Source organism: Furipterus horrens, unplaced genomic scaffold (assembly GCF_987537825.1).
Source record: "Furipterus horrens unplaced genomic scaffold, mFurHor1.1.pri manual_scaffold_15, whole genome shotgun sequence".
Lineage (NCBI taxonomy): Eukaryota > Metazoa > Chordata > Mammalia > Chiroptera > Furipteridae > Furipterus > Furipterus horrens.
The window spans coordinates 26807925-26832400 of NW_028327185.1; the positions used below are offsets into that span (position 1 = coordinate 26807925).

Sequence of the window (24476 nt, forward strand, 5' to 3'; positions counted from 1 at the left end):
TTTTGCCTCGCTGCTGCTCTCTAGGAGTGCCAGCTTTCCCACAGTGCTTCTGGTTTGCCTGGGCCCGCGTGGCGCGCGTGCTGCTGTGACTGGGGGTTGGATTTGGAAGAGGGAGAAGTGTAGTTGAAGTTCAGCATGTCTGCTTGCCGGTGGTTCCTCGGTGCCACCCAGTCTGCCTCCTGGTGATCTGGGAACTCCGTGTGTGGAAGTCAGAGGTGCGGTTCGGGCTCACCGTCCTGGCTGGGAAGGCCTTGCCAACAGCACTTGGACAATAGTTGGGGAGCCGTTCAGTTCTCAGCTGGGAGGTGGTGACAAATAAGTGTGTCCATTGAGTGATTCCTGTGTTCACTCGTTCAGTCGCTGGAGCCCTTTCTGGCACTGGGCACTTCACTGAACGAAGGTGAGGTTCTTGTCCCCATGGAGCTGATGTGCTCTAAGAGAGAAGGAGCACAGACGGCTTGGGGTTGGGAGGTGAGACCTGGGAGGGTGGGCAGGGAGCTGCCAGCAGGATGGGATGAAGAGCCCACCACACAGAAAACTGCTTGTTCAAGCTCAGAGGTCTGAAGCATATTTTTCATTCCCCGGGGAGGTGTAAGTGAAACGGAGCAGTTCAGAGAAGAGGGAGGCAGGAGGGTCCTAGATTAATGGCAGCAGCAGTCACAGTAAGCCCTTAGTAAACAGTTGGCTTTGGGCCAGCTGCTGTATTTGAAGGGGGCGTGAGATTTTGAGGGGGCCTTCCTAGGAGACAGTGAATCGCCCTTTTCCAAGTAGAAGGTATTTGTCTGTGGAGGTGAGCTTTGGACGGTGAGGGGGCACCCAATGATAGAGGGACTTCAGGACGATGGGATGTTTCCAGGGAGATGGGAAGGTGGGATCCTGTTTGCATTGATAACTTTGGGTCTCTTTTCTTTAGTTATCATATTATGTGACATGTCTGACTGCTTGTGTCAATGCCACATGCTCCCCGAGGGCGGGTGAGCCCAAAAGGACAGGAAAAAGTCAGGTTAAGCACCTGTTAGAAATCCATCACGGACTCCCCCCTCCCAGCTCTCTGAGCCACAGACAGGACGCATGGAGCTGAGAGCCAAGTATGTGATGTTCTGGATGCCTTGGAGCTGGTTGTGATTGGGTGGCTGCATCCAGAGGTCTGTATGTTTCTGCAAAGCATCAGTGTGGCAGCGTGACAACGCTGTGAGAAGCAGACCGGGACGCCTGCTCCTTGTCTGCCCGCGGCCTGCCCGTTTAGCCTGTGTCGGAACAGCTGGAGCTCTCCTCGGTGCAACCCCGATCTGCCCGTGGTCAGGTAGACAGGCCTGAGAGAGGGTATGTGCGTAAACTTGTATGTAGTCTCCAGAAGCTGTTGGAAAGGCCCGGGGAACTCAGGCAGTGTAGCGGAGGGTCCTGGCAGGTAGCCCTCCTGGGCAGGACGCTGGCGGCCTCCAGTGGTGGCTGACGCCTTAGTGGCTGGAACCTCTGGCTCTTAGGCTGTTGGAGGTCCCCCCTTCCAGTATAGTTTCTGTGTGTGTGAAAAGGAAGTTTTGGGGAAGTAACAAGTTTGATTTCTTTTTAATTAAACTTTTTATTCTGAGGTCATTGTAGCCGCCACTGCAGTTGTAAGAGACACTACCTAGATTTCCCCTGTGTCCTGCCCCGAGGCCCCCAGGCCTCACAGATTTACAGCAGGGCACCCCCGCCGCCCCAGGGCCCGCCCAGCCACCCCCCGCCCTCCCAGCCCTGCGGCCTGCTCAGCCCGCTCCCCGCGGGGCCCATGTCTCAGGACTGGCGTGTTACGGGAGCCGCACGACCTGTAACCCTTGGGCGTTCTCTCGTTCCCTCCTCATGATTCGCTGGTGGTTCATTCAGGTTGCCTGTGCCGGTAGTTTGCTCCTTTTCATTGCTGAGTAGTATTCCAAGGCGTCCTGTCCCTCAGTTTGTTTAACGTTCGCCCATTGGCGGACATCTGCCTTGCTTCCAGTTGTTTTCTGGGTGTTTTTTGTTTTTGTTTTCTAAAATTTATTTTCTGAACAGTTTTTGTGGGAACACAGTTTTCATTTTTTCTGGGACAGATTTGATGGGCTACATCTTAGGGTAGTGATAAGGTTATTACTATTTCACCAAACTTCATTTAGAAAAACTCGAAGGTATTTTTTACTTTTTCTTCTCTTTTCTTTTATTGAATTTTTTGGGCCACCTTGGTAAATAAAACTAGATAGGCTTCAGGTGTACAGTTCGCTAGCACAGCATCTGCGCACTGTGGTGTGTGCTCGCCGCCCCAGGCCCAGGCCCCTTCCATCACTGATTGCCCCCCTGCACCCTCTCCTCCCTGCCCCGCACCGCCCCCCTCTGGTCATCACCACCCTGCTGTCTGTGTCTGTGAGTTTTTCTTCTCTGCTTTATCCCTTCCCCTTTTCCCCAGCCCCCCAGCGTCTCTCCCCTCCGATAGTGTCCGTACGTTTTGTGTATCTCTGCTTCTGTTTCTGGTTTGTTTCTTAGTTTGTTTTGTTCGTTAGATTCCGCATATGGGTGAAGTCATAGGGTGCTTGTCTTCCTCTGAGGGGCTTATTTCACTCAGCACAACGCCCTCTAGGTCCATCTGTGCTGCCACAAAAGGTGAGATTTCCTTCTCTCTTCTGCCCCAGTCGTGCTCCGCTGTGTAAAGGTACCAGAGCGTTAGTATCCGCTCATCTGCTGCTGGGCACTTGGGCTGCTTTCAGGTCTTGGCTCTTAGAGCTAACGCTGCAGTGAGGATAGAGGTGCATATATTCTTTTGAATTACTGTTTTGGGTTTCTTTGGATACGTTCCCAGAGGTGGTAGAGCTGGGTCATACGGCAGTTCCATTTTTAATTTTTTGAGGAAACTCCATACTGTTTTCCACAGGGGCTGCACCAGTCTGCATTCCCACCAGCAGTGCACGAGGGCTCCCCTTTTCCCACATCCTCGCCAGCACGTGTTGTGTGTTGATTTGTTGAGAGTAGCGATTCTGACTGGTGTGAGGTAATACCTCATTGCGGCTTTCATTTGTGTTTCTTAAATGATCAGTGACGTTGAGCATTTTTTCATGTCTTTGGCCATGTGCGTGTCTTTGAAGAAGTGTCTATTCAGGTGCTTTGTCCATTTTTTAATTAGATTGTTGTTCTTGTTTTGTTTCGTTTTTGATGTTAAGTTGTATAAGTCCTTTATAAATACTGGACATTAACCACTTATCAGATGTATCATTATGAATATGTTCTCCAATTCAGTGGGTTGTCTTTTTTTTTAAGCATATTTTATTGATTATGTTATTACAATTGTCCCACGATTTTCCCTTTGCTTCCCTCTGCCCAGTACCCCCCTTGCCTCCAGCAATCCCACCCCCCTTATTTCATGTCCATGGGTCGTGCATGTAAGTTTTTTGGTTTCTCCATTTCCTATAGCAGTCTTAACATCCCCCTATTTTGTACCTACCAGTTATGCTGCTTAATCTCTGTACCCTTTCCCTCATTCTTCCCCAACCCTCCCCCCACGGTGAAAACCCTCCAAATGATCTCCACATCTGTGATTCTGTTCCTGTTCTAGTTGTTTGCTTAGTCTGTTTTTGTTTTTTAGATTCAGTTGTTGATAGTTGTGAGTTTGTTGTCATTTTAGTGTTCATAGTTTAGATCTTCTTTTTCTTAAATAAATCCGTTTGACATTTCATATAATAATGGCTTGGTGATGATGAACTCTGTTAGCTTTACCTTGTCTTGGAAGCACTTCATCTGCCCTTCCATTCTAAATGATAGCTTTGTTGGATAGAGTCATCGTGGTTGTAGGCCCTTGCTTTTCATCACATTGAATACTTCTTGCCAGTCCCTTCTTGCCTGCAGAGTTTCTTTTGAGAAATCAGCTGATAGTCTTATGAGAATTTCTTTGTAGGTAACTCCCTGCTTTCCTCTTGCTACTTTTAAGATTCTCTCTTTTCTTTTACCTTTGGCATTTTACTTATGATGTGCCTTGGTGTGGTCCTCTTTGGGTCCAACTTGTTTGGGATTCTCTGTGCTTCCTGGACGTGTTATGTCCATTTCCTTCACCAAATTGGGGAAGTTTTCTTACATTATTTTTTCAAGTAACTTCAATTACTCGCTCTTCCTCTTCTTGTGGCATCCCTGTGATTTGGATGTTGGCATGTCCCAGAGTCTTCTTTTACTGTCCTTGTTTCTTTTTAGTTCTTGTCTGTTCATTCCATTGTGGCTGAATGTTTATTTTTTCCTTATGTTCCAAATTGTTGATTTGAACCCTGGCTTCCTTCCTTTCACTGTTGGTTCCCTGTGGACTTGTCTTTATTTCACTTAGTATAGCTTTCATTTCTTCCCTTATGATTTTGCCATACTCAGTGTGTTTTTCTGAGCATCCTGATCACCAATGTTTTGAACTCTGTATCCGATAGGTTGGCTGTCTCCTTTTTTATTTAGTTCCTTTTCTGCGGTTTTGTTTTGTTCTTTCACTTGGGCCATATTTCTTTGTCTCCTCATTTGGTAGCCTCCCTGTGTTTGTTTCTGTGTGTTCATTGGAGCTGCTTTGACTCCCTGTCTTAGCACGCCTGTTAAATTGTATGGAGCAGAGCCTTAGGTATTCGCCAGGGCCAGCCAGCTCACTTCAGCACTTTGTGGCTCTGTGGAGGGGGTAGGGGTTGCAGAGGTTTTCCTGGCACTCGCCCCATTTCCAGTCATGTCACCCACTTCCCATACACCATTGGCACCCTTCTAGCTGTTGCCGTGGTGGTGGTTCCCAGAGTGGGTGGGTTTGTGTATGTCCTAAGCTGTGTGGGTCCTTTAAATGGACTTCCCTGAGAAACAGGCAGTTTCTTCGGCTGCCCCAATCCCCACTGGTTTTTACAGCCAGGAGTTACGGGGTTTATCTTCCCAGCGCTGGAACCCTGGGCTGTGCAGTCTGGCCTGGGGCTGGGATCACTCGCTCCCAAGGTGTCCCTCCTGATTTTTATCCACCGCACGTGAATGTGGGACCACCTGTTCTGACGCCGCTGCTCCCCGCCACACCGAATCCCCTCCGCCCTGACTCCCTATCTCCACCCCTCCTACCCATCTGGATGAATGTGGCTTCCTTAAATCCTTGGTTGTTGGACTTCCTTACAGTTAGATTTTCTGGTGGTCCTGGGTGTATTTTGTTTTGAAGGTAGTTGTGACTTTTCCTGTGGTTGCGTGAGGAGGTGAAGTGTGTCTTCTTACACTTCCATCTTCACCGGAAATCCAGTAGGTTGTCTTCATTTTGTTGATGGTTTCCTTTGCTCTGCAAAAACTTCAGTTTGCTGGAGTCCATTTGTTCCGTTTTTCTTTTGTTTCTCTTGCCTGAGGACATATATTAGAAAAATATTGCTACGAGAAATGTTCGATATTTTACTACCTATGGTTTTGAGTCTTACGTGTACATCTTTCATCCATTTTGCGTTTATTCTTGTGTATGGTGTCAGAAGCTGATCTAGTTTCATTTGTTTGCATGTTCCTGTCCGGTTTTCCCAACACCACTTATTAAAGAGACTCTTCTGCCCGGTGTTTGTTCTTTCCTGGCTTTGTGCCAGTGCCAGGCTGTCTCGTTCACTGTGGCCTCACAGTGTAGTGTGAGGTCGGGTATTGCGGTCCCTCCTGCTTTGTTGTTCTTTCTTTCAACTGCTGAGGCTTTTCAGGGTCTTTCGTGTTTCCATATACGTTTTTGGAATATTTGTTTTAGATCTGTGAAATGCGCCATTGCTGTCTTGTTAGGGATTGCGTTGAAGCTATAGATGGCTTTGGTTACTATGGACATTTTAGTGACGCTGATGCTTCTTATTCATGAACAGAGTATATGCTTCATCTTCTGTCTTCTTCAGTTTCTTCAGAGCCCTTACAGTTTTCTGACTTTAGATCTTTTACATCCTTAGTTAAACTTATTTCTCAGGATTTTTTTGCTCTTTTTTTTTTTTTTGGTTGCAGTTATAAATGGGATCATTTTCTTAGTTTCTTTTTCTGATAGTTCGTTATTGGCATATAAAAATGCAACTGATTTCCGGGTATTTATCGGTTCTAGTAGTTTTTCGTGGAATCTTTAGGGTTCTCTATATATAGTACATATGACTTCAAATAATGACAGTTTTACTTCTTTCTTTATAATTTGTTTGTCTGTTTTTTCTTCTTGCTTGATTGCCGTGATTAAGACGTCCAGTACTGTATAGAATAAGACTGGTGAAAGCGGACATCCGTGTCTTGTTCCTGATCCTAAGAGACACTTTTATTTTTTGTCTGTTGAATACGGTGTTGCCTGTGGCTTTGTCACATGTGGCCTTTGTTATATTGAGGTATGTTCCCTCTACTTCCATTTGCTGAGAATTTTTAATCATAAATGGATGCTGCATTTAATCAAATGCTTTTTCTGCCTCTATTGATAGGATCATAATGTTTTTATCCTTCATTTTCCCTATGTGGTGTATCGTGTTTATTGCTTTGTGGATATTGTGCCAACCTTGCATCTGGGAAAAAAAATCCCATTTGATCATGGTGTGTGACCTTCTTAATGCATTGCTGGATCGGTTTGCTCTATTTTGTGGAGGACGTTAGTGTTGATGTTCATCAGGGATATTGGTCTATAATTTTCTATCTTTGTGTAGTGTCTTTATTGGGTTTTGGAATTAGGATAATGCTGGCCTTATGAAATGAGCTTGGAAGTGTTGCCTTCTCTTGATATGTTTTGGAATAGTTGAGTACGAGACGTGTTAGTTCTTTTGAATGTTTGGTTAACTTTACCTGGGAAGCCACCTGGTCCAGGACTTATGTTGTTTGTTGGGAGTTTTTAAATGTCTGCTTTTGTTTTCATTAATTGTAATCAGCCTATTCAGTTCTTCTGATTCTTCCTGATTCAGTATGAGAAGATGGTATGTGTTTAGGAATTTTGTCCGGACTGTCCAGTTTGTTGGCATATAGTTGTTCCTAATTTGTCTTATAACCTTTGTATTTCTGTGGTGTCCGTTGTTACTTCTTCTTATTCATTTCTTCTTGTTGAATCTGGTTGAAGGTTTGTCAGTCTTGTTTATCTTCTCAAATGAAATAGCTCTTGGTTTCATTAAACTTCTGTGTTTTTTTAGACTATTTTATTTATTCCTGCTCTGATCTTTATTATTTCCTTTCTTATGCTCACTTTGGGCTTTATTTTATTTTATTTTATTTTCCTATTGTTAGGTTAGATTATTTATCTGAGCTTTTTCTTGCTTCTTGAGGTAGGCCTGTAATGCTGTGAGCTTCCCTCTTAGGACTGCTCTCCCTGTGTCCTATAGACTGTGGGTGGTTGTGATCTCATTTTCATTTGTTTCAAGGTATCTTTTGATTTCTTCCTTGATCTCATTGTTAACCCATTCACTGTTTAGTAACATGTTATTTAGTCTCCATATTTTTGCCTTTTTAAGTTTTTTTCTTGTTGCATATCATTTTAGCAAGAGAGTATGCTTGATACGGTATCATTCTTAAATTCATTTGGACTTGCTTTGTGTCCTGACATGTCCTAGACAACGTTCCACGTGCACTTGAAAAGAATGTATATGCTGCTGCTTTGGGGTGAATGCTCTGAAGATATTAATTAAATACATTGATTTAGTGTGTCATTAAAGGCCACTGTTTTCTCGTAGATTTTCTGTTAGGAAGATTTATCCACTGACGTCAGTGCAGTGTTAAAACCCCCTGCTGTGGCTGTATTTCTGTCAGTCTCTCTCTCTCTTAATCTACGAAGGTTTGCTTTATATATTTGGGTGCTCCTATGTTGGGTGCATAAAAGTTTATCCCTTTATCATCACGTAGTGTCCTTCTTTGTCTCTCACTATAGCCTTGGTTTTAAAGTCTATTTTGTCTGATATAAGTATTGCTATCCCAGTTTTTTATTTCCATTTCTATTTGCATGAAATATCATATTCCATTCCTTTACTTTTCTTGTTCTGAGGTGGGTCTCTTGTAGACAGCATATATGTGGGTCTTGTTTTCTTATCGATTCAGCTGTAAGGTAAGTATTTTTTAACGTGAGAAGGAGAGAAGGTGAAGGTTGTATGTTACGTATGTATGTTTTTATTAGGGAAATTAATGCACCAAAAGTGATAAAGTAATTCTTTTCCCTCTTACCTCTTCCGTATTTTTTTCTTGAAAATATATTTTTAATGCCTTGTAGATTTACCAGGCCAGAGCACTTAGGAAGCAGTGCTAAGATTGAATGTAGTGGTTGTCATAGCTACCAGGAGTCCACCAAACAGCTCACCAGGAAGAAATTGCCTATTGTAGCCTGTCTCCATCTCAAAGTAAGTATTCCAGAAAAACTCTAGTAGCAGACTCAATTTTTAGTCCCTAGTAAAACTTAGAGCCTGCCGGTTTGGTGTACAGAGTGCACTTTGTAATTGCAGCGACTCCCAAAAAGTGCTAAAGCAATAAGGGGTGGTAAGTTGTAACGCTTCCCCTGTCTTCTGTTGCCATGCGACATCCGTTGTGAACAAAAAGTCATTACTGCAGAATGAAAGTAGGCTGTGCGGTGCTCCACTGGGGGTGAGGTTGTTATGGTTTTACTACTCCTACCTAAATTCTTCCATTCTCACCCCAGGTTTTCTGTTTTTCTTTACTTAAAAGTAAACAAAGACCCTTGGGGTTATGACCTAGTCCAGGGGTCAGAAGTTTTTCCGGTAAAGGGTCTAATAGTATTTTGGGTTCACAGGCATATGATCTGTTTCATATTTTTCTTTTTCTTTTTTTTTTTAATAGTTTATTTGTTTGTTAATTTATTTTATTTTTAGAGAGAGGGGAAAGGAGAAGGAGAGGGAGAGAAACATCCCTGTGTGGTTGCCTCTCACACGCCCCCAACTGGGGACCTGAAGTGCAACCTAGTCATGTGCCCTGACTGGGAATCGAACCAGCGACACTTGGCTTGCAGGCCGACGCTCAATCCACTGAGCCACAGCAGCCAGGGCTTGTTTCATATTTTTCTTTATCTTGACTTTAAATGTGTTAAAACACAAAACAAGAAACCATTCCTAGCTTCCTTTGTGGATTTGGTAACCTCTGATGTAATCAGAGGAGTCTCTAGTGAAAGGAACCATAAGTTTGTTATTGCTCCCAGGGGTTATGGATATTGCTTCTTTTCTCTACTACCTTGCACTTGGCTGAGTTTGTCGTAAGACAACTTTTTGGTACACTGGGTATTTATCACTTTGAACAGTCTCTTCATTTCAAGACTTGGCTTGAACCCCATAAATTAGATTTCTATAGATATTGTGTTTTACTGCCTCTGTAAGGCCCAGATGCGGCCAGAAGGCAATCAGAAAGTTAATGAAATGCCCGTTGGGGGTCTTCCTTGGAGGAAGCCCCTTACAGGCCATTCCTCTTCTCTCCCCGTGCCTGTAGCGATTTGAGCACTCGGCCAAACGGAGGCGGAAGATTACCACCTACGTGTCCTTCCCGCTGGTCCTGGACATGACCCCCTTCATGGCGTCCAGGTAGGGGAGGGTTCGTCGGGAGGCTGCGGCTCTGGGCGCTCACTGATGAGACAGTTGTAGGCACTGATACAGCCATAACACTAACGCCAGCTACTGTCCTGGTCTTCACCTGGGACACATTGGCGTTTGCTGCGTTGCTTCTCCTCAGATGCCCTGTTTCAGCTGCGGGGTTTCCTCCGCAGCCTTCATCAGCTCTCCGCCCTGAGAGAGCAAGGTGGCGTCGCTGGGAGAAGGCAGCGTTTCAGCTGAGGGTGCTCGTTTTGGAATGTAGGCACACTGCGTTTGTAGATCCCATTTTCTTATTTTCAAATCTTGACATCAAGGCCACTTAAAATTTACCCTCAAAAAAACCCACAATAGTTACTAATACATGGGCTGCATGTTGGTTTCCTAGGGCCCCTGTAACAAATGACCGCGGGGTTGGTAGCTAAAAGCTAAAAGCTGTTGGCAGGTCTGTGCTCCCTTGGAAGGGCCCAGGGAAAATTTCATTCCTTGCTGGGAGGTGACCGGCCACAGGGACGTGGGCTGGCCGCACGCCTAACAGCAGGTGTGCGCTCGGCCCTTCACCGCACCAGCCCGGGCCTTGGTTTCTTCCCCTAAACAGGAGTAATCTCTGCATAAAAAGCAGAGTTGTATATAAAATGAATCCAACACAGTGTCTGGCATAGTGAGCCCCGGTAATACGGGTATTATCGTCCAAGTTCAGTGACTTTCACCCAGTGCACCGCATGAATCTGTAAAACATGCAGCTCCTGACTAGTCAGGGGCACGGACCTCTTTCCCTTAGGTTGTCAAATAAAAAAACGACAGCCAACACAATCGCCGTCCAGTGTGAATGAATCAAAATTACACTCGTTTGTTTGTTTGTTTGTTTGTTTGTTTTTTGTCAGGGGGGCAAAAATTAGAAGCTATTTTTTGGTGTGCCAGAAAACGTCGGCAATGAGTTTATGTGCGCCATCGGATGAAGGTGGTTGAACACTGCGGCTCTAGTTAGTTTCGGTGTGCTGAGTTTTGCTGTTGTTTGTTGCAGCAAAGAGAGCAGGACGAATGGGCGGTCCCAGCAGCCGTCAGACAGCCTCGGCAATGATAACAAGGAAGTAGCGCCCGTGTGTGTGCCCGGCCCCGGGGGGCTGCGCGGGGAGCTGCAGGGCGGCCCCAGCCCTTCCGGGGACATGGCTGTGTTTCTGAGTGGCCGTGGCAGGGCTGTTTCTCCTGGCCACTGGCCTGCTTCCTGTCCTACTGTCCATCGGCCTCTCTGGAAAACACTTGAGCCCTCTACTGGGAAAGGACTGTTCACACCTTTACCATCAGTGCCCTTTCCTGGCCCCTGGGTGTGAGTGAGGGTCAGCCTGGCCATCGCAGTTCCGGAGTGAAAGCCCCGTGGCCTCTTCCTTGGCCGGCACTGTGACGAGGCCTCTGCTCCGCTCCGCCTGCCTTTCGACCACCGGTGTGGCAGACGGTGTGAGGCAGAGAGCGGTGCCAGTGTCTCCCACCCTGCAGCGTGGAGCCGCACAGGCTCCCTCTTTCTCTGAGCCCCTGGACACAGGCTTCGATCCCGGGTGTTACTCCTGGGGGTCGGTGAGGCACCCTCACTTTGCAGGCCTCTGGCTGCATGTGCTGCGTGGTTTCTGACGAGGGTGAAACAGTTAACCGTTGCATCTCTCCCCACTTCTTTGCCCCCAAACCAGGTACTCCTTGTTTGCCATTGTCAACCACCAGGGGACCCTGGAGAGCAGCCACTACACCAGCTTCATCCACCAGCACAAGGACCAGTGGTTCAAGTGTGACGACGCCATCATCACCAAGGCCACCACTGAAGCCGTGCTGGACAGTGAGGGGTGCGTGGGGCAGCTCGGTTCCCTGTGTGCGTCCGAGCCCGGGGCCGCGTCTGTTTCTAAGTGCCATTCAGGAAAGTGCACCTTTGGTGGCCAAAGGAGCGAGGCTGGCTCTGGACAGGATGCCAGCCTCAGCTGGTCACTGGCTAGGAGGCAGGGTCCCTGAGCAGCACACTTGATCCACGCCTTACCCAGAGCACGGGGTGGTGGCTGTTTGCTCGAGCTGCGACGTGAGCTGACACGTGAGCTGACACGGGTCGTTCAGCAGCTCCTCTCTCAGGTCCGTTTTCCTCACTCCTGGCACAGCACCACCAGTGGGGGTCGGGTCTCAGCCCCAGGGAGGCGTTGCCGTGGTCTGCGCGGTGCGTCTGTGTATTCCCAGCTGGGAGGGCGCCCCCTTGGCAGAGAGTCTGCATCGGAGAGGACACACTTGGGTCAGTTACGGGGGCAGAGCCACAGGCAATTAAATGGAACACGGTGCAGGAGCCTTACCGGAAGTCGCACTGACCCCGAGGGCCTGGCAGCCCCGGACAGGACCCCCGACACTGACCCCGAGGGCCTGGCAGCCCCGGACAGGACCCCCGACACTGACCCCGAGGGCCTGGCCGTCCCGGACAGGACCCCCGACACTGACCCCGAGGACCCGGCAGCCCCGGACAGGACCCCCGACACTGACCCCGAGGACCCGGCAGCCCCGGACAGGACCCCCGACACTGACCCCGAGGACCTGGCCGTCCCGGACAGGACCCCCGACACTGACCCCGAGGACCCGGCAGCCCCGGACAGGACCCCCGACACTGACCCCGAGGACCCGGCAGCCCCGGACAGGACCCCCGACACTGACCCCGAGGACCTGGCAGCCCCGGACAGGACCGCAGACACTGACCCCGAGGGCCTGGCAGCCCCGGGCAGGACCCCCGACACTGACCCCGAGGGCCTGGCAGCCCCGGACAGGACCGCAGACACTGACCCCGAGGACCTGGCAGCCCCGGACAGGACCCCCGACACTGACCCCGAGGACCTGGCAGCCCCGGACAGGACCCCCGACACTGACCCCGAGGACCTGGCAGCCCCGGACAGGACCGCAGACACTGACCCCGAGGGCCTGGCAGCCCCGGACAGGACCAGACACTGACCCCGAGGGCCTGGCAGCCCCGGACAGGACCCCCGACACTGACCCCGAGGGCCTGGCAGCCCTGGACAGGAGAGGCTGATCCAGGAGCTGTGTGGGAGGCAGGACTGACAGGACTTGGGGCTTCCTGGTGAATGAGCGGGGGTCAGACGTAAGGGCTCTGGCATTGGGCGGGGGGGCACTGCCACGACCTAGCTGAGGATCCTCCTCCTTGGGGACTAAGAACCAAAAACTGTCTGAGCAAGAAATCAGACCGCTGGTGAGTGCTGAGGCCAGCGTGCCAAGGTTCTGGAGGGAGGTTGGTTTTGCCTTGAGTTCTCATGGATGAGGCCGTAAACGTGTTCTGTCTTTGCCCCCGCAGATACCTGCTGTTCTACCACAGATCCTGGAATAGGAGTAGCCTCATCCTCCGCTGGTCAGAAACACGAAAGCCTCACAAAATGACCTCCAGCCACCCAAGATCATGCTACCACCCCCGACGGAAGTACCCCAGGAGCATCAAGTCCTCTGCCTCCAGCCCAGGACTGGGGATGGAGCGGACACGCGCAGTGGGCGGGGTTCTCGGAACCGCACGGCAGACACATGTCACGCAGGGTGTGTTCTGCATGGGAAGGGGCAGAGTAGATATGTCCCAAGTGTATCTCCTTTGCTCCTCAAACAGTGATTGGGGTGGGCACCCCCACAGCGTGGAGCAGCCTCGCTCTAGTCCCTCGGTTCTGCCACGTGACTACAGTTTTACAAGGCGCCGGCCCGTTTTTACATTATGGATTTAGTGAAGCCGTAGAGAAGGCTACAGATATATAAGGACAGAGGACTTTGCAAGTGTCTTTGTGAGCCTTAGTATTACATGTGTATAGTATGGAACTCCTAGCCTTCGTTTTGTGAGTAGAACCTGTGTAATTGAAGACACTGACTGGGACTTCCAAGCGTACGTGTCCTGCCGGTAACATGGCATCCACCTGCATGTGGTCGTATCAGCCTGGGTGTCCGTCCTCCCTCAGTTCTGTGCCCGTGGGCACTTCTCATCCCTCCTCCTCTTTCCTCAGTGGTGGGTTTGATCAGTGTAATGTTTAGCAACGTGGGTGAGTAGAGTTGATAATGAGATTTAGGTAGTCTTATTCATTCTTGAGTGGATCTTGCTTTGGTGCTGTTCTGTTGCCCCCACCCCCAGCCCCGCCTTCGGAAGACCATGTCCCGGTTCAAGCTGGCAGGTGCAAGTTGGGTGTCGCTGGTTCGATTATGTTTGCTCTCGAGCAGATGGAGTGGTTTCCAATGGTTTTATTGTCCCCCTTCCTCACGTTTTCTTCTTGGCTGCCTGTCCTGCTAGTCGTCCCTGTCACTGCTTGGTGGCTGGAGTGGCCGAGTGCCTCTGCATTCCCTTCAGTGTAGTTTAGGTTGTAGCAGGAGAAGCGGCTTTGTGACTGGGCTTGTGGGGGGGGGGGGGCTGGCTGAGGCCCTGCCGCGTTCCTTGTGAGGTGTCTTGCGTGCAGCTGTCTGTCCAACCCTCCAAGCTAGGTTTTTGTACTTTCCTGAGAAATTTTAACCCAGAGATGTAGGGGAGGAAAAGTTGCTTTAACATAGTTAGGGAAACAAGCTGTGCTTATCCTGAGAGCCCAGGCTGCGTATGAGCGGTGGTACATTCATTCCTAGAGGAGAGTACGATTATTGAAGGGTCAGCAGACTTTTTTCATAAAGAGCCCAAATGGTAGGTCCTAGACTTTCCCGCTCTCTTGCCATAGATAATACGTAAACAAGTGAGCCTAGCTGTGTTCCAATAAAACTTTATTCATGGACGTTGAGGTTTTAATGTCATGTCATTTTCATGTCATGGAATAGTTTTTCACTGTTTAAAACCGTGTGAGCTGTTCTTAGCCGGCAGGCCGTACAGAAGCAGGCGGCGGGCCGGATCGGGCTCGTTAGCTAGCTGGGTGGGAGGAAGCCGGGCGCAGGCGCCGAGGAGTTCCCGCTCGGTGCGGAAAGTGCTAGGGAACGCGGAGCAGCGCTCTTGCTGCAGAATCATCAGCTGCAGCCAGATCCCCAGCGACAGTTTGTTAAGCACTCTCTCGGTTCACTCTTACATTTCTGCATTTATGGAACGCAGGTTGTAAAGCATGTTTTAATACAGCTAGTGTTTGTAGAGGAGTATGGATGGGGGCAGATTTTTAGAAAATGGCCACCTGTGTTTGAGTGTGTGTGTGTGGGGAGGATGCTGTAAAGATTTCTTTGGGGGGAGGTGTTGTCTTTTAATAATAAACAAATGGAATGGAAAGGCAAGTTGACTGAAGTTGCCTGTTGAGTTCTGAGCCATAAAGTCTCTCCCTGCAGTGGGCTGCCTGGTGTCCTCTTCACTTGACTGGAGGGCTGTAAATGCAGAGTGGGGACAAAGCAGGGCTGTTGGCCTTGGAGTTGCTGGAAGATTGCCTGCTTCCCGTACGGGCCGCTCCCTCCTCCCCGCCTGTCCTCGCCAGTGTGCAGAGGCTCAGCTGCTCTGAGAACACAAGGACTAGGGAGCCACGTTGATCTTCTGTGGACGTTATTTTAAACTTATACCCAAATCCGTCGTCTTTCCTCCCTCCCTCTGGCATTGGTGTTCCAGGCACTTGCCTCTGTGTCTGCTGATGCGGCGGTGCGGCCGCCTGTGCTCCCAGCAGGAGGCCCCGCACTAGGGGGGGTGTTTGAGTCTACCTTGTTAGGGACAAAGCACTACCTGACCGTTTGGGGAATTGCCCTTTTTAAAATTCTTTTATTCTTGTTTTTATTTTTTAAGCTCTCGATCCAGTATTAAATTTGGGGAAATGTTTTTTTGTTGCCTAACAACCACCCCTAGGCAGGTGTTCCTACGGTGACCAGGTGCGTCTGACCACTGAGGAGTCATGAGGTGACCCTCCACTCCCCCAGTGTCTGTGCAATAACGTGTTTCTGAGCCGCTGGCTGTCCCCTCAGCGCTTCCCAGTGAAACTGCGAACTCTGCCTCTTCAGAAGTCTGACGTGTGCTCTGAGCGGGGTGGGGGGCCAGGGCGGGGGCCGCCCGAGGGTGGAGTGGCCAGCCCTCCCCGCCCCGCGGCCCTGCGCCCTCCAGGCGCCAGGAAGTCCGGGACCCCGCGTCCTGTGGCAGCCCTGCCCCGCTTCGACCTGAGCAGTTGTGGTTTGGCTTTCATTGTGTAAAATTGCCAGGTTTTTATGTTTTTGTTTTTGACAACTGGTGTGACTGTTATAACTAAAAATAAATATTGTAAAAAAAAGATTACAGTGATCGTGCTGTGGATTTAATGACCAAGATGTTTACACCTGTCTTTTACCTATTGTTTTGAGGAACTGTTTGACTCTTCCCCCTCCCTCAATGGCTTGTAGTATTTCCTGTGTCACAATAAACTACATTTTCTTCCTAACACCGCAGCCAAGGCAGCCAAACCGAGAGGCAGGGGATGAGAGTACCCGGTCATGCCCCCCCCCCCCCCCCCCCCCCCCCCCCCCCCGGGCAGGCCTGTCCAGGGGAGGAGCCCAAACGAGCTGAGAGCGCAGAGCAGCAGCCTTGGTTTACGCCTGGAGGTCGAGAGTCCCTGCAGCCCAGGTTTCCTCGTGTTCTGTGTTGGGGCCGCTGCTGCTTTGACCTCTTCTCCTCCTGTGGGCAAGACGGTGACTACCCTGGATTCAGGGCTCCCGTGGGACCTCAGGCTTTGATGTGCTTGAAAGTCACCTGAGGAACTTGAAATGCTGAGTCCTTGCCAGAGCTTGATGATAAGACCTGACATGTAGTGTGGGAACGTGCGTTTACAGAAAGCTCCTCAAGTGGCGAGAACATAGCACGTGTAAGTAACCACGCCAAGAGAAGGCTGTGTGGTTGGTGGCAGGCTGTAGCTGGCACCTGTAACATCCTCCTGCACGTCACCTTACACATTCTCCTTGCACTCAGAACTTCGATCGGCCTTTACCTGACTGACCGAAACCTTCATTTCCGAAGTGTCCTTTTTCTGGTCACCTTGGTTGCAAGCTCCTTCGTTTCCCCCCCACAAATACAGGGAGGTGCTGGGTAATCCTTGGGGTTCTGGCCTTGGTCCTCCTGTCCCCATTGTGTAGCAGTCTTTTCAAGTTAAACAGAAACAGGGTTGTCTCCCCAGGGGAAGCTCCTCCTTCGGAGTCCAAGACCTTCACGCCAGCAAAGCCTAGGTTTTCCAGGACAGGACTGAGGAAAATGTGTAGTCGGGTTATTCAGTGTAATGCTGAAAACTGCCGGTCCCCCTCCGGCCCCGCGGTCCTCGGCATAGTGTGCTTCAGCTGCGGGGCAGTCAGCACCCTCTAATGGTCTCTAGTTCAAAGCGTCAAGTTCCAGAGAAGAACCCCCTCCCCAAACCCTTCACCCTACCAGAGGCTTGAGGAGCTCAGCTGCTTCCCGGGGGCGGGCAGTGTACTGAAAACACGGCCACAGACACAAGCCCGTTGCCGCAGGTCCTTGCTGTGATTGGGTTCCCTGCTCGTAAGCAGTGCTGCACGGAGTGTCGCAGTAGTGGGTGGAGATGCCGAGAGGCAGCGTAGGCAGGTTCGTATCTAGTATGTGGGTTTCTTCCAGTGAAGACAAACCCACCTCCGTGTTGGAAGAAGCCCAGTGGAGTCGACCTGCCACCAGGCAGCTAGCTGGTCCTCCTAGGAAATGTCATCCCAGGGAGTCTCTCGGTTAGCCGGTGAGGTGCTCTGCAGGAGCTAGCCTGCTGAACCTTGACACTGAGCCTGATGTAGTCTCCACCTTTGTCTTGGTGGCCACTTAGTTCCTGGGCCTGCCGAGCCAGCAGGTGGCTGGGGAGGATGCTAACTCACACCCATGGGCGTGCTGGTTTGTCCCCGATCATTGAGTGCATCCTCTGTAGGTTCTCATGGGCACACATGGGTGCAGACGCCTTCCCAGTCTGCCCGTGTTGAGAGCTCTGTCCCCATCCAGATTTTGTCACAATCTTTAAATCCTGTTCCAAGTCCTTGGCCATCCCGCCAACCTGTTAGCAATTCCCCATGAGTCCATGCAGATCAGTACTTTGGGGCCTGTCTCATTCCAGACAAGGCAGGGAACCAGACATTCAGCTCCCAGGATTTCCTTCATCACTTCCCTGAAGGATTATCCTCTTGTCCCGGGTCACAAGGAACACCAGGAGGCCATGCACAAGTGTCCGTTGATAGAGTGAGCCACCTGCTCATGTAATTTACGGTACTTGGTGGTCATGCCCAAACTCGGCCTCTACATGCCATTTCCCCTGGGCTGCTGGACTCCCCGACCTTAAGGCCGAGCAAGTCAGACAACACTCAGTCTGTTAGGGGTTGCTCAGCCGCATGGTCCGCGGTTGTCCAGTGATGAGATGTTCTGTCTCTACTAAGTCCGAGAAGCAAACAAGCTATTTCTAAAAAGAAGAAATGCCTGCAGGAGAGGATAAAGATTTGATCTGCTCTGCTCTGAAATCTTGGAGGGCTGTGTTGTTTCTCCCCAATCGGTCCTTGCTAGAGTCTCCATAAAGCCTCCTTGTTTGCCCCGGACCCTCTGAGTATCAGTGGGTCTTCGGGGTCGTAAGATTCGAGTGGTCCCACTTGAAATTGGGAGCCATTTGGTGCCTCTGTAGATGGGTCAAGTTAACACACTCAAAAGTGTGTGCCGCCTCCAAAACCGAACAAGGCCTGCTGAGCACTGTGCCTCTACGGAGTGGGCGGTGCGAGGCACGGCACCTTGTCTTCCACCTCCAAGGGGATGTCTTGATATGCCCCAGACCACTAAACCCCCAGAAGCGTCACTGAGTTGAGGGCCCCTGCGTTTTGAGTTTATTTCTCATGCTTTTGGTTCACTTAATTAAAGCATCTATAGAACTTGCTGCTTCCTGCTTATCAGCTCCAATGAGCAAAATGTCATCAATATTGTGAACCAGCGTAATACTTTACAAAATATCAAGGTGGTGAATGTTTCTCTAGATTCTGTTACAGCAGAAAGAATTAATATAGCCCAGAGACTAGGCTGTACCGTGAAGGTACAGTGTTGGCCCTGCCAGGTAAAAGCACCACACTTGCTTTGGTGGTCCTTACAGATGGGTACAGAGCAAGGCATTTGCCAGGTCAGCGATGCGTCCCTAGCCAGGGACCGTGTTGACTTGCTCCGGGAAAGGTACCACATCTGTGGCAGCAGCTGCAACTTGACAGGCCCTGATGAAGTTTGTAGCACAGACATGGCTTTGCTTTATTGTGCTTTTCAGATTTTGCTTTTTGTTTGTTTTACAAATTGAAGGCAAGACCCTCCACCAGCAAAAAGATTACAGCTGGCTTAGGTGCAACACTTGCTTTAGTGCAATGGTGTGAAAGGGAGCCTGCAAGGCCTCCTAGGAGTGTCAGAGTCTATAATTACTCTCTAAGCTCCGTCAGACGTATGCATGGGCCAGGCAGGTGAGTTAAATGGGAACGTGATGGGTATCACCACTTTGCTGCTTTGAAGGTTCCGATGGGAACATTAATCTGTGAAATCCTTCCCCTCCTCCCCCCAGGAATAGAGGACCGCTTCTAGCTTATCATTTTGGTAGGGAGGTGAAGTTCCAGAGACTTCCCACATATTCTTCCAGTCACAGTAGCCCTCATGCAATGGATCAAAGAGTTAATGTGGGGATCCTGCCAGTTGTCAAGTGTGCCCACTGTATACTCAAAGTGGGGAAATCACCAGAGAATAGGTCAAATATACTTCAATTTGTAAAAATAGGAAACTGTATGTATAATTTCTGGGCAGAATTCTGAGGGCCAGTGCATGCTTTTCTGTGCTCTTCTCTGCCCTAACACTGGCCATGCTCAGGCAGGGTGTCCCCATGAACCAGAAACAGAGGACAACATGGAGGACAAGCTGTTGTGTTGGGCTGCATCAATAAAAGAATGACATCTACAAAGGGGGCCAGGGCTAGTCTTTTCACAGCACTGAACATAGTGCCTGGTCCTCAGTATTCATTGAATAAATGACTGTCCCACTTAGCTTGTGACTAACTGGCCATCCCAGGCCCTGTCCCCAAGGCACTTGCAGGAAGGGAAATAAGTGTTGCATGGTATTCACACAATCTAAAAAATGTGGCCCGCGCTTGAAAGTGACATTTAAAGGTGGTTCTGAGCAGAGGCCCTGGGGCAGCTGGGGCCCTGGTGGAGGCTGAAGGCTGGTGAGGCTGGAGCACAGAGGAGAGAAGGAAGCCTCGTGCTTGGAGACATCGAGAGTGCCAGCACCAGATGGCAGGCAAACTCCAAGCTCAGCCGCGTGAGGAATGTTAGAGGAACGGGAGCTATATCTTAATGATTTGTGGAATCACTTCCTACAGGTAAAGGCTCGTGAAAGAACAGAGCTTGGGCCTGGGTGCCTCTGAGAAGTAGAACGAGTTGGAAGAAGCTACAAAGAGGTAGAATCTCAAACCGGAAAAGCATTCTCCTGGGAGAGCCATCGGAACATGGAGGAGCTTATATAGTCAGTCAAGGGCAAAAGGACCAAGGATCCAGGACCTCAGCCCCCGGTGGGGAGGTGGGTGTGACAGGGACAGAGGGAGGGGAGCAAGACCAAGTGCAGAAGAAGTCGAGGTGCAGTGTAGTTGTAACAAAGGCCTCGGCCAGCCCTGCAGGGGGCTCTGGTGGCACTGGGTTGGCCACACAGGTGGGCCCCATTGGCTCTGTTAGGGATGCAGATGGGCCCCCGGAAGGAGCATGAGCATGAGCATGAGTGAGGTGGCGCTGTTGATTAGCAGGGGGTTCCTAGAGAAGGACTCGGCTGTGAACCACCAACAAGCAGCCCTGCTCCAGAGCGGGACCGAACACTTCCATCCTGGGGGTTCTGGGCACCACAGTGTCCAGCCACCCTGTTCGGCGGCGTCTCTGACTCAGGCACGAAGCCCTGTGCTGCAGCGGCAGGCTGGCCAGCTTGGTCCACAGAAAACCTGAAGCACCAACCTGGACCAATGTCACGGTGACAGCCTCGGATCCCACGTGCTTCGCCCTCCCCCCGCCCGCCCGCAGCTGTCTGGGAGCTTCCTGTGATAGTGGGGTGCATCAGGCCGAGCCCCGTTGGGCGTTGATCGGCCCGCCATGCTTACAGCTGCAAGATAAACAACTAAATCCAATAGTTTCTTTTCTCTTCCCTGTAAAACAGCCCCTCCTTCCCTAGGACCCCGGAGTCGGGCCATTCGCGGCACGGCTTCCTTCCTGCTTGCTAGTTCCCTCCATAAACTTCTTCTGCTCGCTGCGTCATGATGGTTTTCTGAGTGACTCTGTTCTTACACACGGGACAGGACAATGGGCCCCCAGCCCCCTGCTCGCACACACGGCTTGCTAAGTGAAGAGGAAGACGTTTACCTGCCTGAAATCCCATACGCTTGGTCTCGGTGTGAGACCTCAAGTTGGGGACTTCTTCATGTGACAAATTCATGAAGGCTGATCCTGACTTCTTGGAGCTCCATGTGACCCCTCATTCTGTCCTGGTCTGTGGTCGGCCTACTCCCACAGAGATCAGTAGGATGTGATGGGAAGAGCTCTTCCCAGGAGACAGGAAATGAGTGCTTTACTTGGGGCTCCATGTTTCCTGGGGGTGCTCTTGGGGCTGGCGACTTCCCTCTCAGGCCCCCTGGCCCCTTGTGTGTGTGGTGGGAAGAGGGTGGGGTTAACACAGATGGTCAGAAAAGTCCTTTCCAACCCTCCAAGTACTCTGTCACGAGTCAGGTATTCCAGCTGAGGGACCCAAAACCCTGAAGCTTCCCTCAGGATGGTCCAAAATGGGGACCCGGCAGCTTCTGCTCCCTGGGATCTCTGCAGGACAGCCGGCATATCTTCAATGATGAAAATACACAGTGACAAAATATAGGAGAGTGCAGCTCCCTCTTTTCGCCACTGAAACTTACCAGAAGGTCATATGATCTTTGTGGCGGAAAGGAAATATCCACCCAAGAACACAGTCAAAGTTCTGAAGGTGACTTTACAGACAACTCTGGGAGACCAACAGATGCACAAGATTTTAAGTCCTGGCCTGAGCAGCAAACTTGAGGCCTGGTTTTCTCTGGAAAACACCACTGGATTAGAAAACCCTCATCAAATCCGGACCCAGAAAGAGAACTAAGGAAGTGGGCACCAAAATGACCAATGGAAATCTCCAGAAACCAGCAATGGCCGGCAGCGACCTGAACAGACACTTCTCCAAAGAGGACATACGGATGGCCAAAGACGTATGGAAAGATGGTCATTGTCACTAATCATCAGAAAAATGCAAGTTAAAACCACGAGCTGTCACCTCACACCTGTCAGAATGGCTACCGTCACTAAATCAGCAAACGAGTGCTGATGACGATGCGGAGAAAAGGGGATTTTCGGGCAGTGCTGGCGGGGATGCAGACTGGGGCAGCCGCTCCGGAAAACAGTGTGCAGTCTTTCAAAAAATCATACATGAAACTGCCTTATGACCCTGTGCTTTCACTTCCGAGACTGTATCCAAAGAAACCCAAAATGCAAATTATTTACAATAACCAAGACTCGGAAGCAGCCCACATGCCCATCAATAGATGAGTGGATAAAAAGCAAGTAGTACGTTTATACAATGGAATACTACTTGGCTGTAGAAAGAAAAGAAAGAAAGAGAGAGAGAGAGAGAGAGACAGAGACAGAGAGAGAAAGAGAAAGAGTGAAAGAGAGAAAGAAAGAAAGAAATGAAGAAAGGGAAAAAAAGGAAATCTTACCTACTGTGACAGCACGGATGGACCTGGAGGGTATTATGCTGAGTGAAATAAGCCAGTCATTAAAGACAAATACCATATGATGCCACTGATATGTGGGCTCTAATGAACAAAGTAAACGAAACAGAAACAGACTCATAGATACAGAGAACGGACTGAGAACTCTCAGGAAGGGGGCAGGTTGGGAGGCTGCGTTAAAAAAGGAGAAGGGATTAATTAAGCAAGAACAAACAAACAAAAGGGCACAGACAACAGAACGGTGATGCCGGAGGGAAAGGGGGTGGGGAGGCAGAGGAGGGCAAGAGGGGACCCACGGGGTGAGAGGAGTCCTGACTTCCGTGGTGAGCACAGAACAAGCAGTGCAGACGACGTATTATGAAACCTGTGTGGTTTCATTAACCAATGTCATCCCAATAAACTCAATTTTTCTGAAAAAAGGAACAAAAGAGAAAAAGAAAAAAGGAACGTGCGGCATACAAACGTCACATTTGAGATGACGGGATCTTGGTATCTGTCACATTCCAACACGTATCTTTTAGACACTGGAAATGTCAACTAGGTCACTCTCTAGGTCCAAAGAACATTCATTTGCCTTTCTGTCGTGGGACAGTTAAGGAGAACGAGCACACAGTTCAGACTGTCCGAGACGCAGCGCACCGGGCCGGTTCTGAGTAGCAGGCTTCCCAGCTCACACGGCACGCTGAGTTGCAGGTCTGACCCCGACGGAGCCGCGTAAGGGCTGCCTGTGCCTGCCCCGCTTCACTGCTGTTGCCCTGGGAACCAGCACCGTGCCTGGCACACAGAACACGCACACACTTGAATAACGTGAATGAGTCTTAGCATATGTTTGTTTTAGAAATATTTATTCAAAAACAGGTCACAGAATAGTAAAGAAATACAATAGTACTTAAAGACATCACTACAACACATATCACTTCATTAAGGTGCAATTAAAATATTCCAAATGGCACATATCTATGATTTCAAGCCAGTATAACAGGTTTTACATTTCTTAAACCTAGCTTACTTAAGTCTTTAACAAGTCCAAAGTTTTTTCTCTTTGTGATTATTTGCTTTAGCCCATATCTAAATTTTTAGCTTTTCAAGTTAGGGATACCTCATGGACTTGTATGATCGATTTACTATATTGTGGCCTTAATATCCTTACTTTAGTTTTCCAAGTTTTACTTTCCCCAGGTGTAAACTGAAATAACGCCGCTAATCTGGCAAAAGATGTTGCATATAATGCACATCAGGTACTCGCATACAACAAATATTCTATAATTAATGTTTTACAAACCTAAGCACTACTCATCTGTTCTCGATAAGTTCCTATCCTATTTATTTCCAGACAAGTGTTCCAGCTTGTCAAAATCTTTTAGAATTCTAATTTCCTTACCTGTAATTCCCTACGTTTGTTATCTGTATATTAGGTAAACTTTTCAAAGCCATTAGTAAGAATATTTGAATGGGACAGAAGTCTCATTGTACACCATTCAAGGCTGAAGAGCGGGTTCATGATTTTATTCAAAGCTCTTTGGATACATCTACTAGCAAGAATTAGTTACAAATTCATTTACCTATACTGTCATCTAACTGATCACTCTTTATTCATTCATGAAGATTTCAAAGCTTTCTTAACTAAAGACATTCTAAGTTGAATACATTCCTTTGATTCACTAATCTTTGGTATATAATGGTAGTTTTATTACGAGTGAAGTCAGCCTATCAGAAGAAGATACACCAAGATGAGTTTACAAGTTGAAAAGAAAAATTATACTAAGAACAGTTCTCCAGAAACCAAACCAAGAAATTTATAATCTACAAAGTGCTAGAGATTGTTTGAGGAGGGGGAGGAAGATGGGGAGCTAAGAGCTGAGTGAGTGCTTGCTTTTGGCAAGAGACAGAAACGCTAACCCTTCAAAAGAGAAACAACTATTTACATAAACTGGTTACCTAAACAATACGAGGAAAGTTCAACCACCCGTTTCTTAATCTCTGCAGCAGAAACGAACACCTTCCTAAGGGTGGAAGAGGAATTCTATTCACCAATAGCCAAGTCAGTAGTTTTACTTGTTATCTGATGACAGTATGGAGACAGGAAAGTGTCCCATCTCTAGCTGTGGAGCAAACTTGATAGCTCAACTCTTCCTCTGCAACAAAACACAGAAATGCTGAAGAAGATGTAAGAAACAATGTATTACATGAAGAGGAGAACTCACAAGAAAGTAAGGGGACATCCTGAGGGCCAAAATGGAAGGAAACTGAAAAGTAGACATAAGCTGTGAGCTGACATTCTAGCTCTCCTAGCTGGCCTGGCACAATTTGCCCATCTCAT

At 49.2% G+C, this 24476-nt stretch overlaps 1 protein-coding gene across 1 annotated transcript in view; it reads left to right on the forward strand.

Moving 5' to 3' along the window:
* The window catches only part of LOC149992561 (uncharacterized), a 60805-nt gene extending 49987 nt beyond the window's left edge, over nucleotides 1-10818 (forward strand). Inside the window, exons 3-5 of the mRNA XM_090263298.1 lie at nucleotides 8159-8285; nucleotides 9379-9470; nucleotides 10501-10818. Coding sequence (XP_090119424.1) covers nucleotides 8159-8285; nucleotides 9379-9470; nucleotides 10501-10807 — 526 coding nt within the window. The 3' untranslated portion in view covers nucleotides 10808-10818. The remainder of the gene's footprint in view (nucleotides 1-8158; nucleotides 8286-9378; nucleotides 9471-10500) is intronic.
* Nucleotides 10819-24476: the final 13658 nt, after the last annotated feature.